Source organism: Primulina huaijiensis, chromosome 8, assembly GCF_012295235.1.
Source record: "Primulina huaijiensis isolate GDHJ02 chromosome 8, ASM1229523v2, whole genome shotgun sequence".
NCBI classification, from domain to species: domain Eukaryota; kingdom Viridiplantae; phylum Streptophyta; class Magnoliopsida; order Lamiales; family Gesneriaceae; genus Primulina; species Primulina huaijiensis.
In genome coordinates this window covers 5076634-5090141 of record NC_133313.1, presented here as the reverse complement: position 1 = coordinate 5090141, position 13508 = coordinate 5076634, and the positions used below count along the sequence as shown (strand labels likewise).

The window sequence follows — 13508 nt, the reverse complement described above, 5'->3', positions numbered from 1 at the left end:
TCGGCGTGGGACGTAAATAAGAACGAACGGGCGACGATGATTCCTTGTTTTTCCTCCTCCAAATTCTCGAAAATATGTGGTGATGTGTGTGTAGTGTTTTCGGCTGAATGGTACCAATAATACCTAGGTTTTTTGGCTGAATGGTGCCAACAATACCTAGATTTTTATTTTATTTTATAGATTTTAATTTACATGATAATGGGCTTGGGTTTTGGGCTTTAGAGTTTAGGAGCAATTGGACCTACTCATCTTAGGTAAATTGAGCTCAATAACACCTATTTAATTGAAAAATAAAAATTTATAAAAATTAGTTTTCAAAAATAATGCATTTGATATTTTAAAAGTTCCTTGTTTACCTAAAACCGGCTTCCCGAATAAAATCGAGCTCATCTCGTAAAATAATTTGAACTCTATCATTTTTTAAAAAAAATTTAATCATATTTAGTCACATTAATAAGCCTTGAAAATATTTATTGAAAAATATCTATTTTGTCTTGGTCGTCTCCGGTCTCCTTTCCCCAATCTATTATCGAATATTCGGATAAAATCCTTCAATTTCATGAAATCATGTACTTTAAACATTTAAGCTTGTAAAATATATCAATTAAGTATTTAAAATCAATTAAGTAAAATAAATATTCAATTTAAATCATTTGCATGCATGTGGTTTACGTGGGTTGGCTTTTGGACGTTACATATCCAGTCTCCAACAAGTTGGTATTTATGTTTCACGCAACTCAAATATTTGTGGGACTTAGTTCCATTATTTCTATTACTCCATGCACCTGCGGCAATGCTAAAATTATTATTGATAAACAAAATAAAGATCGTGCCATGGAATTTCTTCAAGGATTGGCATGATCGTTTTTTGGTTGTCCCCAGTCATATTCTTTTGATGGAGCCATTTCCTTCAATTCAACGCATCTATGATTAGGTATGTCAAGAAGAAAAACAACAAGAGATTAACATTCGAACTACTCTTAATGTTGATTCGGCAACACTTCAAGTATATAGGCCACCATCCCCAACGCCCTTTCTGTGAGCATTGCAACAAAAGTGGTCATACTCTTGCTACATGATAACAGATTCATGACTTTCCAGGTAAGAAAGCAAAGAGATCAGAGACACCTTCAGGCTTTGTAGATAAGAAGGTGAAGAAAACAAAGCCACCTTCGGCTACCTTTGCTGGCCATTTAATATATGAACAATACAATAAACTTATTGTAGTCCTTTCCAAAGAAGAATAGGGTGGATCATCAGTCCACTTGGCTGTAACTGCTCCCACTTGTTTACCTTCTTGTTGGATTCAGGTGCATCTAATCATATATGTAATTCTTTTTATTTTTTTCTTCATATTATAAGATCAACTAAAGTCTATCAGTTCAATTGCATGATGGTTCTCAAGCGCAAGTGACACATAGGCACGGTTAATTGTTCATCATCACTTACACTCAATGTCTTCCACATTTCATCATTTAGATTCAATTTACTATCTATCTCACAATAAACAAAGTTAAAAAATTACGGTGAAATTTTTTCATCTTCTGAATGTATATTTCAGGACTGAGCAACAAAGAAGAAGATTGGTCAAGGTAGTGCTCAAAATGTCTTTTTTTATTTAGAGGCCGATTTAGTTTTAAATTATGTTTTTCTTTCAAGCAATATAATAAATTTGACCTATGAAAGTCTCTCTTAGGTATCCATCTAGGTCTCATTTTGATCTCATTGTTAAGAATTCTCTAAGTATTATTTCAAATAAAGAATTTATATGCGACGTTTGCTGATGTGTTAAACAGTCGTGTCTCTCTTTTTCCGGAAATATGTCTTGTCCTTATTGCTTTGAATTAATTTATGTTGACATTGGGGGCTCTTTTTATATACCTTCTAAAAATGGATCTTGTTTTATCCTTACTATCATTGATGATTATTCAAAATGCACTTGGATTTATTTATCAAAACATAAATATGAAACATTTCATATGTTAATTCATTTCTTTAATCAAATTATTCATCAATCCAATAAGAAAATCTCTCGCATCAATTTTGGCAATGAGAGAATATTACTTCCTCAACTTCAAATCATTCGCATAGACAATGGTTCTGAATTAATTTCTAAGCAAATGCGCACTTGACAATGGAATTATTCATCAACTTATTTGTGTTGGGACCCCCAATAAAATGGCTTCGTAGAACGTAAGCATCGAAATTTACTTGATGTCGCTCGCGCTTTAGGATTTCAAGAAACTTTACCTATTTCTTTTTGTGCTGAATGCATTCTCACTGCTGAATTTCTTATTAACAAACTTCCAACTCCTATCCTTCAATATAAATCCACCTCATCAAGTTTTAATTAGAACCGTTCTGTCATATTCATCTCTTCAAATTTTCGGATGCTTATGTTTTGTTAAAATATGAATATTCAACATAAATTTGATGAGTGAGTCAGGCTTGACATTTTTGTTGGTTCATATGGTCAAAGTGGGTATCACATATATGATTTCAAAACTCATCAAATATATGTTTTTCGCGATGTCATATTCCATGAATCAATTTTCCCATATCAAGATCTCCCATTTTCATCATCAAAAATTTTGATTTACGTCACCCTAGTCGATGATGATGGAACTTTTGACTATACTATACACTCAATTAATTCCTCTCCTGATGTTTCTTCAAGTGATTATATTCCTCATTAAATAGTTAATAACTCCAACTGTTCTTCAATGGCTATTCACACACCTTCTCAAATTGATAGCTCAATCAATTCACCTCCAATGGAACTTGTTCCTATCATTAATAATCATCTTCAACGAATCTAACGTCCACCTACCAACCTAAAAGATTATATTTATAATCACAAATATAATGACGTGTTTTTCTAAATAATCTTATTAAAATCATGAACCGAAAATCATATTTTCGAGCCATGAATTTTTTTTAATGGCGTGATGTCATGGCCAAAGAAATTTAGGATCTCGAATCCAACAATATTTGGTCTTTATGCTCATTTCCACAAGATAAATCACCCATTGGTTGTAAATGAATTTACAAAATTAAATATCGATCAGATAGTTCTGCTGAAAAATATAAAGCTCGTCTAGTTGCCAAAAGCTATACTCAAGTAGAAGGTATAGACTATCATGATACTTTCGCGCGCAGCTATAGCCAAACTAGTCACTGTTCGTCTTCTTCTTTCAATTGATGCAATAAAAAATTGGTCCTTGCTCCATCTTGATGTCAACAATGTGTTCCTTCAAGGGGATTTCAATGAAGAGGTCTATATGAAACTTCCTCAGGGATTTTCTCATAAGGGTGAGACTCTTGTGTGCAAATTAAACAAATCACTCTATAGTCTTAAACAAGCCTCTCATAAATGTTTTTCAAAATTTTTAGGCACACTTAGTGTAACTTGATTGTAAATATACTTAGTCAATTCATGTAATGTCATTATTATATTCATCTCGATGCTACAGGGTTCTTCGTTACCTTAAAGGAACAGTTAATAAAAGTTTATTTTTCTGCATCCAATTCTCTTACTTTGGTTGGATATGCTGATTCTGATTGGGCTGGCTGCCCAACTGTTTGCTAATCCACCACTGGTTATTACACCATGTAAGGTTCTTGTCCAAACCAAGAAACAACATACAATTTCTCGTTCTTTTACATAAGCATATTACTATTCTATAACTGCACTCATTTCTGGGTTGCAATGATTAAGATATCTCATTTCAGATATTGGTTTCAATAATTCAAAACCAATTTTAGTTCATTGAGATAGCCAAGCTACTATTCACATTGTCGAAAACCCTGTCTTTCACAAGCGCACCAAAACATATTGAGATTGATTGTCGTTTTGTACGAAAAAATATTCTGGCAAGTCTTGTTGCTCCTGCCTCCCTATGTTCTAGGGTCAATTGGCGGACCTTTTTACCAAGCCAGTTGGTGCTGATGTGCTTCGCCGGATACTGTCCAAGTTGAGTTCTTGACATTTCAATTCCAACTCCAACTTGAGGGGGTGTTGGACAATATCTAACGTGTTTTGTTATTTGTTATTTTCGAATTTGAGTTTGAGTTTTTTTTAATCTTATTAACTAGATCAAATTTATTTGTTGTAATAAATTATTTGTTCTTATTTTTATGTATAATTTGATCCTTATAATCTATATACAAAATGTAAGACACGTGATGAGAATTTTTTTTTTTTGGCTCATCTTTTTCACAAAATATTAATATATAGTATATATACATGCATGCTTATGTGCTTACCTATCTGATATAATGAAACATATCAAATATTGTATATTAAAAATGTGAATATGATTTTATCTGTATTTACGTAATTATGTAAAGTGAATTGATTAATATATAATGAATATAAAACACGTGGAATACAGTTCACCAGGCGGTGGTGGGGTGGTCAACTCTGATTCTCCGACCCATGAGGAGTACAAAATGTTGAAGTCTGCGACCGACCACATCTTCCACGAACCGTCCAAGTCTACAGCCCACCTGTTCCTGCCTAATTAACAGGGTTTTTGTTCGTTTCCCCCTTTTTTTGTGTTCCCCAATTTTTCTTTGGAGTTTCAAACAAAATTCGGCACGAATTTGTGATAATCCATACCAGTTTTTGTATATCGTTTCTGTTCGATTCGTTTGGTGTGTTAGAGAAGTTTCTTGATACCAGATTCCCGGAACATAGCCAATTGTGTCGTTTTTTTCTAGCTGAAAGAGGAGGAATAAGGATTAAGGGAAAGGGAGGCGCAGTTACTGAATGTTCTGAATTCATTCATGTTTCCCGATTACAGTAGCCACAGAAGAGTAGGAAATTTTTGTTTTTGTGAAGTTGTGGTGATTGGGAACTCGTAATTTAATGGTTTTGCAGTCGGCTTCCAGTGCTTCACCTCTCAACTCCTGTGATTTCTCACAGAAAAGCCTCGTCTTGCCTTCAATTTCCCAGTCACACCGCAAGAGGCGAGAGAGAATAGTTCTAATTAAAAATGCGAGATGGGTTCTCCTTCAAGCTCAAGCCTGCATCAATGGCGGGAATGCCCAGCACCACCATTTTGGCGCAGCCACCCTAAGGGGCGCCAATAACATCGTCTTGAAGAGATTTTCTGATGGCCGAGACTTAGATTATGCTTCTTTATCCAGGTTTGATGGCAGTAGTAAGTACTATAATTCAGCTTTTGGGCAAGATCCTATTGTAGATAAGTTGAGGAGTCAACTGGGGGTGATTCACGCTATTCCCTCTCCAACTCAGATAAACAGTTCCATTTTTGGTCTATTTGCCTTTTTCTTTTTTGTGGGAGTTGGTTTTGATAAGCTGTGGAACTCAAGAAAGAGGGGTACTGGCAGCAAGCCGGAGAATTGGCCGCAGGTGCCGACTACCTTGTCAATGCTTCTTGAGAAGGATTTGCAGAGGAAAGAGTCGGTAGAGTGGGTGAACATGGTGTTGGGGAAGCTTTGGAAAGTTTATAGGAGTGAGCTTGAGAATTGGATCATTGGTTTGCTGCAGCCAGTCATTGACAATCTCATGAAACCAGATTATGTGCGGAGGGTTGAGATCAAGCAGTTCTCATTGGGTGATGAACCATTGTCTGTTAGGAGCGTGGAGCGCCGGACTTCTCGTCGTGATAATGACTTGCAGTGAGTTTTATTTTCTTGTTGTGTTGCTTCACTTTTTTGTGATTTCATCAGATTTTCATTTATTTTATATTGTTGGCCCACGAGTGGACTGCGGATGTGACTCACGAAATAGCAAGCAACACGAGAACAAAGAGCTCGATTGTTAGAACAAGGTGTGATATTTGGAATGGATTTTCAAGTTGTTGCCAACCCATCAGATAATGGTGATATCAGCATTTTGATTTTATAGTAAATAAAACCTACAAGTTGAGTCATCTACCGGTAGGAGTTGGATAACACTGTTCTCTTTCAATCACAGGTTTTCCTTTTAGAAAATATTCTGTAGCAGTTTACATCGACGAAGGGTGCCTTTGAATTCAGAAAAGAGGCTAATACTGAAGCACCACCCACTCTTTAATCCCTGAAGTTAAATTTTAATATGTCTGTGCTTCTATTGAAGTATTTAACTCTACCTAAAATTGGTACTTTTTCAATTAGAATAATCTTATGCTGTAGCACCAGTATTTTGGTTTGTGACAATCGGATACCTTCTTTCCTAATGCATCATACTTGTATAATATCATGTGCACTCACATCATCATTCATCAGTAATTGCTAAGATGACTGTCATCTATTCAAATTAATGCACACTGCTCTATGCAACTGGCAATTAAATTGTATGTCAAAGTTCATCACAGCAATGGATCAATTGAACTGTGAAACACGGGCCTTGAAAACATTGTTCACCTTGATTCTATTACAGTGGATCTATGGGCATTCCTTTTGAGTACGGATTTTATGTGATTCATGGAGTGGAAGATATTTTCCACGGATCAATTTTATCACCCAAATCACAAGTTGGTATCTTGGAACACAATGCTTACTTTCCATGATAGTAATGTGAACCACTTAATCATTTTCCAATCATTTGCTGCTGACTTTGTTCATGTCTTTATCTCTTGTATGGCAAGAGTAGGCATTATTACAATGCATTGTATTTTGCCTACAAATGATGCTCTACAAGCAATTTATCGTAGTTCAGAGTTGTATGGAACTTAATAAATGATAATTTTCTTGCTACCAAGGTATCTGATAGGCCTCCGCTACACTGGTGGTGCACGTATGCTCTTAAGTGTGTCACTTAAATTCGGAATAATTCCCATTGTTGTGCCAATTAGAGTGAGAGACTTTGACATTGATGGTGAATTGTGGGTCAAGCTACGATTGATTCCAACAGAGCCTTGGGTGGGGGCTGTTTCTTGGGCCTTTGCTTCTCTTCCAAGAATAAAGTTCGAGTTGTCACCGTTTCGCTTATTCAACCTAATGGGTATGCTCATACCTTTTTGTAGGTTCTCTTTATCATGACATTAGATTAAAGTTTCAGATTTACCATCTATTTTGTGTGAGGAAAGCTAAAAGTATCAGTGGAAAAAATGAAAATGAAAAAAAAAAAGCGAAGTGAAATGCTTGAGAATTATTGTAATAAAGTTATCGGCTGTAAATTGTTAACTGAAAAAAGATGTTTTCTGCTCTATTTCTAAACAATTAATAAAAAAAATAGGTGTTGATGCTGTGGAAAAACAAGAAAAACTTCCATCCTCGTCTTTATCTGATGATTAATAACAGGTTGAGAAGGAAGATGGTTTTAATTGGTCATCTGTTAAGTCCTTTGGAATTATGTCCCTGTTCTTTGTTTATTGAAACTTTAATCACAATAAACCATTACAAATTTTAAGTTTTCTTTCTCTTGAAACGGAGCAGGAACCTCGCAAATCTCGAATCGTGTGAAAATATGATGCATGAAAGAAAGATCATTTAGAATTTTTTGCTTCATGCTGTGATGTTTCCCGAATCTAGCTAATATGATGTTTCCCGAGACCCGAATCTAGCTAATATGTTGAGATTGATTTTTAATTTTGATCTGATTTTATTTGATCATCTACTTCTAGAAATTAGAATGCTCTCATTCAATTCAGGTTACATACACAATTTTATTTTATTTTTTCATATATATGGAGAATCCTACTGATTTTATTTTTATTATTTTGTTTGTTTTTCATGTGTACGGTGACACTCAGCAATTCCCGTCCTCTCAATGTAAGTGAGATCTCCTGGCTGTATCCTATATATATGTCTTGGACTTTGTCTTTAAACATAGGACCGAATTCATCTTTTTAAAAAAATAAAAACAAACTTTCTTGGTCATATTATATTCTACTTTTCTCACGTCATCTGTGAAAATTTAGATCATCTTTTATTTTCAATATGATCTAACCCAGAGACTGTTGGTTTATTTCTCTTCAGGTTTTTGACAAAACTGCTCACCGTGGATTTGCCTCAGCTATTTGTGCGACCAAAAAAGATTGTTCTTGATTTTGAGAAGGGAAAAGCTGTTGGACCTGTTCCAAATGATTCAAAATCTGGAGAAATTCAAGAGAGAATTAATAACTTCGCTGGAGAATTGTCAGTGACTCTTCTAGATGCACACAAACTCTCTTACATATTCTATGGTATTAATTTTACTTCTTTTACCATCTGTGTTCTACTTGAGTATTTTAGCTGCACGTTTTGAGAGTGCCAGTTCTTTTTAAAAGCTGTGTCGGGCTTATCTGTCATTGCGTCTGAATTACTTATATTTCTCCTGACATAGGACTTTGACTATTTGATGCAATTACCATCCTTTTGATGTTCAGGCAAAACAGACCCATATGTAATTTTAAGATTGGGAGATCAAGTAATACGAAGTAAGAGAAACAGCCTAACTACTGTCATTGGACCTCCTGGAGAGCCAATTTGGAATCAAGTGAGTTTTTAAAAATTTTGTGAGTTTTGGGAATCATGTTGTGTCAAAAATGGAGGTTTATACCTGCTGCTAATCAATTTTTTTTTGCCTCATAGGATTTTCATATGTTAGTTACAAACCCTAGGAAAGAAAAACTATGCATTGAAGTAAAGGACACGCTCGGAATCACAGATTTGACAGTTGGTACTGGAGAGGTGAGATATCTCAGATCTGCTAATACTGCTTCGAATTCTTTTTTTTTTTTTGGCTGCTTTTCTGGAGGTCATTTTACATTTTTTTGTTGTTTTATTTCCATCCTCTCGAAATTTAAACGATTCCTTACCCCAGAGAGTGCAAGTTATTTTATATTATTTTACGTTCTGAGTTCTTCTATTTATATCTATTTCTTAAAAGTTCCAAAGAATATATAAGGTTTTTCCATTGAATCGTTATCATGGGAAAGGGGAAGTTGTCCAGCTTATAAGGAGAGGCCCAACTGATGGCTATTAATTAAATGCCAAGGTGGAATGCGGAGTGATTCCATTGAGAACCACAAGGGGCTGGATCCCTGCTGTTGCATTTTCCGCTTCTACCTTTTATTGGTTAAGCATTATTTAATTAAAGAAGTCATGTGCACTGAATTCACACTTACTTAAAATTATTTGAACTGTCCAAAACTCCTAATGAGAGTATTACCTACAAACAATTGCAAACTTTAAGCATCGTCCTCATGAAGAACTCTTTTCAGGTTGACCTTGCATCACTGAAAGATACTGTTCCAGCAGACAGGATAGTGGTACTCCGAGGTTGGGGTCTGTTTCGAAAGGGGTCAGCTGGAGAAATTTTACTGCGATTGACTTACAAAGCATACGTTGAGGATGATGAAGATGAAAGGCTTGAGAAAGTCTTCATCGATACAGGGGCATCAAACTATGAGTTTTCTGATTCAGATGAATCATATGCTGCGACGTCTGAGCCGCATAAAGATTCTTTCATGGATGTTTTATCAGCACTAATGTCAAGTGAGGAATTTCAAGGGATAATGACATCTGAAACAGTAAATACCAAGTCATCAGATGCTGGCACAGGTAGTGATACTCCAGACATGAATGGGCTTGCTGTTGGATCCATCCCACAAAGTTCTGGAAGTAATACCGGCAGTTCTATAGGTATATTTCGAGTTTTCGAAAATGTAGTGCTTATTTTTTTTTTAATTTGGAGCAACCCAAATTCTTTACAATTTTCTGACAAGGATATCTAATTCGCAGGATCAACCTTATTTTGGCTTGCTTTGATTACGAGTATTTCAGTACTTATAGCTATCAATATGGGCAACTCAAGTTTATTCAATCCTTGATATGATGTGAGTCACACGATCTTGCTCAGGATGGACCACCACATACTCTTACGTAAGAAATCCTAATTCTTGAGTGTGTTCATCTTCCAGGAACCCAAAATGAAAGCCCATCCATATTCAATCTTCAGATCATATTTTGATAGGTATGTGGTTCTTCATAAGAATGATTTTGATTTTCATATTCTTGTATATTCTTTTATTGCAAAATGATGGCATAAGTGATGGGGATTTCATTCCATTGTGTTGTCTCCTTTCTTTTATTTTATATTCAATATTAGTTCTCCATCAATGTAATTTGACAGGCATTAAAGCGTTGCGTAGGCTGGGAAAATTTGAATCCAGCTCGTCTCCCCGATATTTGCATCGAATAGATGGATTAACCCTTCTACCATACGAGGTTTAGATAAGGATACCAGATTTTTACTTTAATCCTTCGCTAGATGAACGTCACGAGAGAATTTTGTTCCTTTCGGCCGCAAAATTTTGAGCTTCTCTCTTCTCAAAAGGTGTCATCCGCTTTCTGTAATTAAACCTACTGCAGCTTGGTTCCATTTGAGTATTTGACGATGTATTAATCCACTGAAAAGGGTTGCGCGCTGCAGTGCATGGATTTGCTCCAAAAGTACATGAAGTGGATACAAACAAGTAACTGGTAGCATGTTGATTATGTAATTAGCTGTATGTAACATTTTGATTTTATTTATCCAAAATTTACAATTTTATTTTCAACTGTTTGGAGATTGCCGTGAATATCCTTTCGTTCCATTTGATTTTCTTTTTTCTTTACTGTTTGGTATAGTTGGGTAAATAAAGTATATATGGCTAATTGTTTATATGTAACATGTTGGCTTCTTAACATGTGTAATCCAAAGCTGCCTACGAAAACGCTCATTTATACTTCTATGTTACTGACTAGTTTTGATATCTTGGTACGCTGTTTTTAACAAATATCAATACTAGTATTTCTCGTGAACAAATAAATTTTCAAGTTACCATATTCTCAAAATAATTACATTTATATTTAATACAATTGCTAAATATTCATATAAAAATTCACAAATTTTTCTATACAATTTATAAATTTTTTCGATGAAATTGAACGCACATTATTTGTTTGTTTGTTTTTTTTTTTAAAAAACACCCATCCAAACAAATATTACAAATTATAATTTATAATTATTTATAATTTTATATAAAAATTAACTAAACTTCAAAATTAAATATCCAGCAAAAACCAACTGTGCAACACTCAGATGCATGTATATACACACTAGTGTTTATAATTGTTCTCTCTCATAGAATAATCTGTCAAAATAAAGCAAATTGAATTTGCAACAGTTGAGTTCACAAGTTTGTTACGGGGATAATGGATAATTTCTAACAAATTTGAATATCTTTTTTTCCCAGAGAAGACTAACATACTAAAAGAGTAACAAATTTACATCCGAGCCAGAAAGGGAGAAAGACACGTCTCTCCAGAACTCATAGATCGAGTGATAGATAATCATTGAACTACAATAGCTCGGTTCATAAAATATTGAACATCGATGAATTAAATCGAGTTCGTTTTTCAAACCAAGCAGAAGACACTCTTCGTAAAAATCGATTAAATATTTTGGTAAATCATTTAAAAGATATGCAAGTTGAATGTATAAAAACGTTTTTCGTTGAAGTATTTTATCAAGCATTTGGTATGCAATATTTTGGTATTTGAAATACATATAAAATGCATAAACAATGCATATTAAAAACAATAACAATAATAAGTAAATACGATAAATAAATATACATGAATTTTTTTTATGGATGTTCGGATATTAACAACTCATATGTCACTCCTTTTCTCCCTTGGGAAGTATCCACTAGAAGACTTTAATTTATACAACTATTTATACAAACTCATTTCAACTTATGACTTATTTCTTGCATAATTGAAACTCCTAGTACATTCTCGAAATGTTTAATGTCTTTTATGTCATGACTACAAACACAAACTTTAATGTCTGTGTGAAAACTCACTTAACTAAACCTTGAAGCACAACTCTTATATATATGAGTGAATGATTGCGTTTGAGGATTTTTACAGTGTGTGTATATCAAATGTATCTTCACAATTAGGCTTGCTCTCATTCTAGCTAGTTTCTTCATGTAGGTTGCCCATAATTTGAATCCCCATCCAAAGCTTGTGTTTAACTTATATATCACTCTTGGAGGCTTTGCTGGTCACTTTTCGCGAGCCTAATTGATTTTGAGATCCGATGGCAGTTGGGGTCGTCAGCTAGACTGAACAAAACTGATGAGCTATGCTGATTTCAGTCTGTGCAGAACTAATCGCTTCATCGTCATTTATCAGCATCTTAGACTCCAATTCAGACTTTTGCTTGTGAAGATTTGTAGATCATTATCTTAGCTTCGTAACGCATATTGAATCGTTTCATTTTGATAATTTTGCTAATCAAGCTGACCAAAATACTGCAACTGTTCATGCCTTGATCAGCCAAACTGATGAGCCTTGATACCATCAGTTTTCTGTTGAGTTAGCAACATCACACTCGAATAAATATGTTAGAAACACCTAACATATTTTTCCCCTTTTTATGTGAATCAAAAAGCCATATTTTCAAAATAATTTAAGAACAATTTTTTCTTCCCTTCAATATTTAAAATCAAGAAACCCCCCCCCAAAAAAAAAAATAAAAAAAATAAAATTATAATGAGTTCTTCTCCTATATCTATGAAATTTATAAAGTAGAGGGATCACTAACCAAATTTCTTTGTAGCTTATTTTCTACTGCTGTACATATGGTCGGACTTGAATGAATAAACTGTTTTTTCTCGTGCAGTACCAAGCTAGAAATTTTATACCGCTGCGATCCTTTACGAGTCTAATTTGCAATGCATAAAGCAGTTTGTCATTTCGACACTCGATCTAAGGTTGATGCAAGCTATCCAAAAAATTCAACTTTATATGCGTTAGAAAAATATGAAATTTCGAATTTTAAAGATCAGAATTAGTTTTAAATGCACTTTCAAGAACAACCGGCTCCGATACCAGTTGATAGAATCGATTGAGAATAATCATTGAACTACAATTGCTCGTTTCTTGAAATATTGAACATTGGTGAATTAAAATCGAGTTTGGTTTTCGAACTAAGTTGACGACATTCAAAATAATTATTCGTAGGAAACGGTTAAACATTTGATAAATCATTTAAAAGATATAAAGTTAAATGTGTAAAAAACAATTTGGTAGAAGCATTTTATCATACACTTGATATGCAATATTTTAGTATTTGAAATACAAATAAAATGCTTCAATAATGTATTTTAAAAACAATGGCAATAATAAGTAAATGCGATAAACAAATAAACGCGAATTTGCTTATATACGTTCATAGATTNATTTTTACAGTGTGTGTATATATCAAATGTTTCATCACACTTGTGTTTGCTTTCATTCTAACTAATTCTTCATGTGGGCTGCCCATACTTTGAATCATCTTTCAAAGCTTATGTTTGATCTTCAAGATATATATATAGCCTCCAAGAGTAATATATATACGTTAGATACAAGAATATGACAATTTGAAAATTTTCTGATATTGAAATGGTCATTTTTGCTTTGCTGGCCACTTTCCCCGAGCCTAACTGATTTTGAAGTTCGTTGTCAGTTGGGCTCGTCAGCTAGACTAATCATTTTGTAAGAACCAAAATTAAGACAACGTAATCCAACTGCATGCGAAT

General features: G+C 34.2%; 1 protein-coding gene across 3 annotated transcripts; it reads left to right on the top strand.

Moving 5' to 3' along the window:
- Positions 1-4391: 4391 nt before the first annotated feature.
- On the top strand, positions 4392-10493 carry LOC140982968 (calcium-dependent lipid-binding protein-like). 3 transcript variants are annotated; one of them, XR_012176362.1, is made up of 10 exons: positions 4393-5646; positions 6711-6952; positions 7704-7722; positions 7930-8135; positions 8319-8428; positions 8524-8622; positions 9156-9576; positions 9676-9770; positions 9855-9907; positions 10067-10493. XR_012176362.1 is itself a non-coding variant. In XM_073449774.1 (9 exons), the coding sequence occupies exons 1-8, from the start codon at positions 4871-4873 to the stop codon at positions 9902-9904; spliced, it is 1923 nt and encodes a 640-aa protein (XP_073305875.1). In that variant the 5' UTR covers positions 4392-4870; the 3' UTR covers positions 9905-9907; positions 10067-10493. The 3 variants fall into 3 exon arrangements, 2 of the variants coding, with proteins under 2 accessions (XP_073305875.1, XP_073305874.1); XM_073449774.1 differs by lacking the exon at positions 9676-9770 and having other exon boundaries at positions 4392-5646; XM_073449773.1 differs by lacking the exons at positions 9855-9907; positions 10067-10493 and having other exon boundaries at positions 9676-9771.
- The last annotated feature ends 3015 nt before the right edge of the window (positions 10494-13508 follow it).

What these genes read in the sequence shown, in the direction of transcription:
- LOC140982968 (XM_073449773.1), top strand. Translation starts at nt 4,871, where the DNA reads ATGGTTTTGCAGTCGGCTTCCAGTGCTTCACCTCTCAACTCCTGTGAT. An exon ending in ACTCTCTTACATATTCTATG is followed by an intron (nt 8,136 to 8,318) that starts GTATTAATTTTA and finishes TTTGATGTTCAG; the next exon opens with GCAAAACAGACCCATATGTA. An exon ending in TGACAGTTGGTACTGGAGAG is followed by an intron (nt 8,623 to 9,155) that starts GTGAGATATCTC and finishes AACTCTTTTCAG; the next exon opens with GTTGACCTTGCATCACTGAA.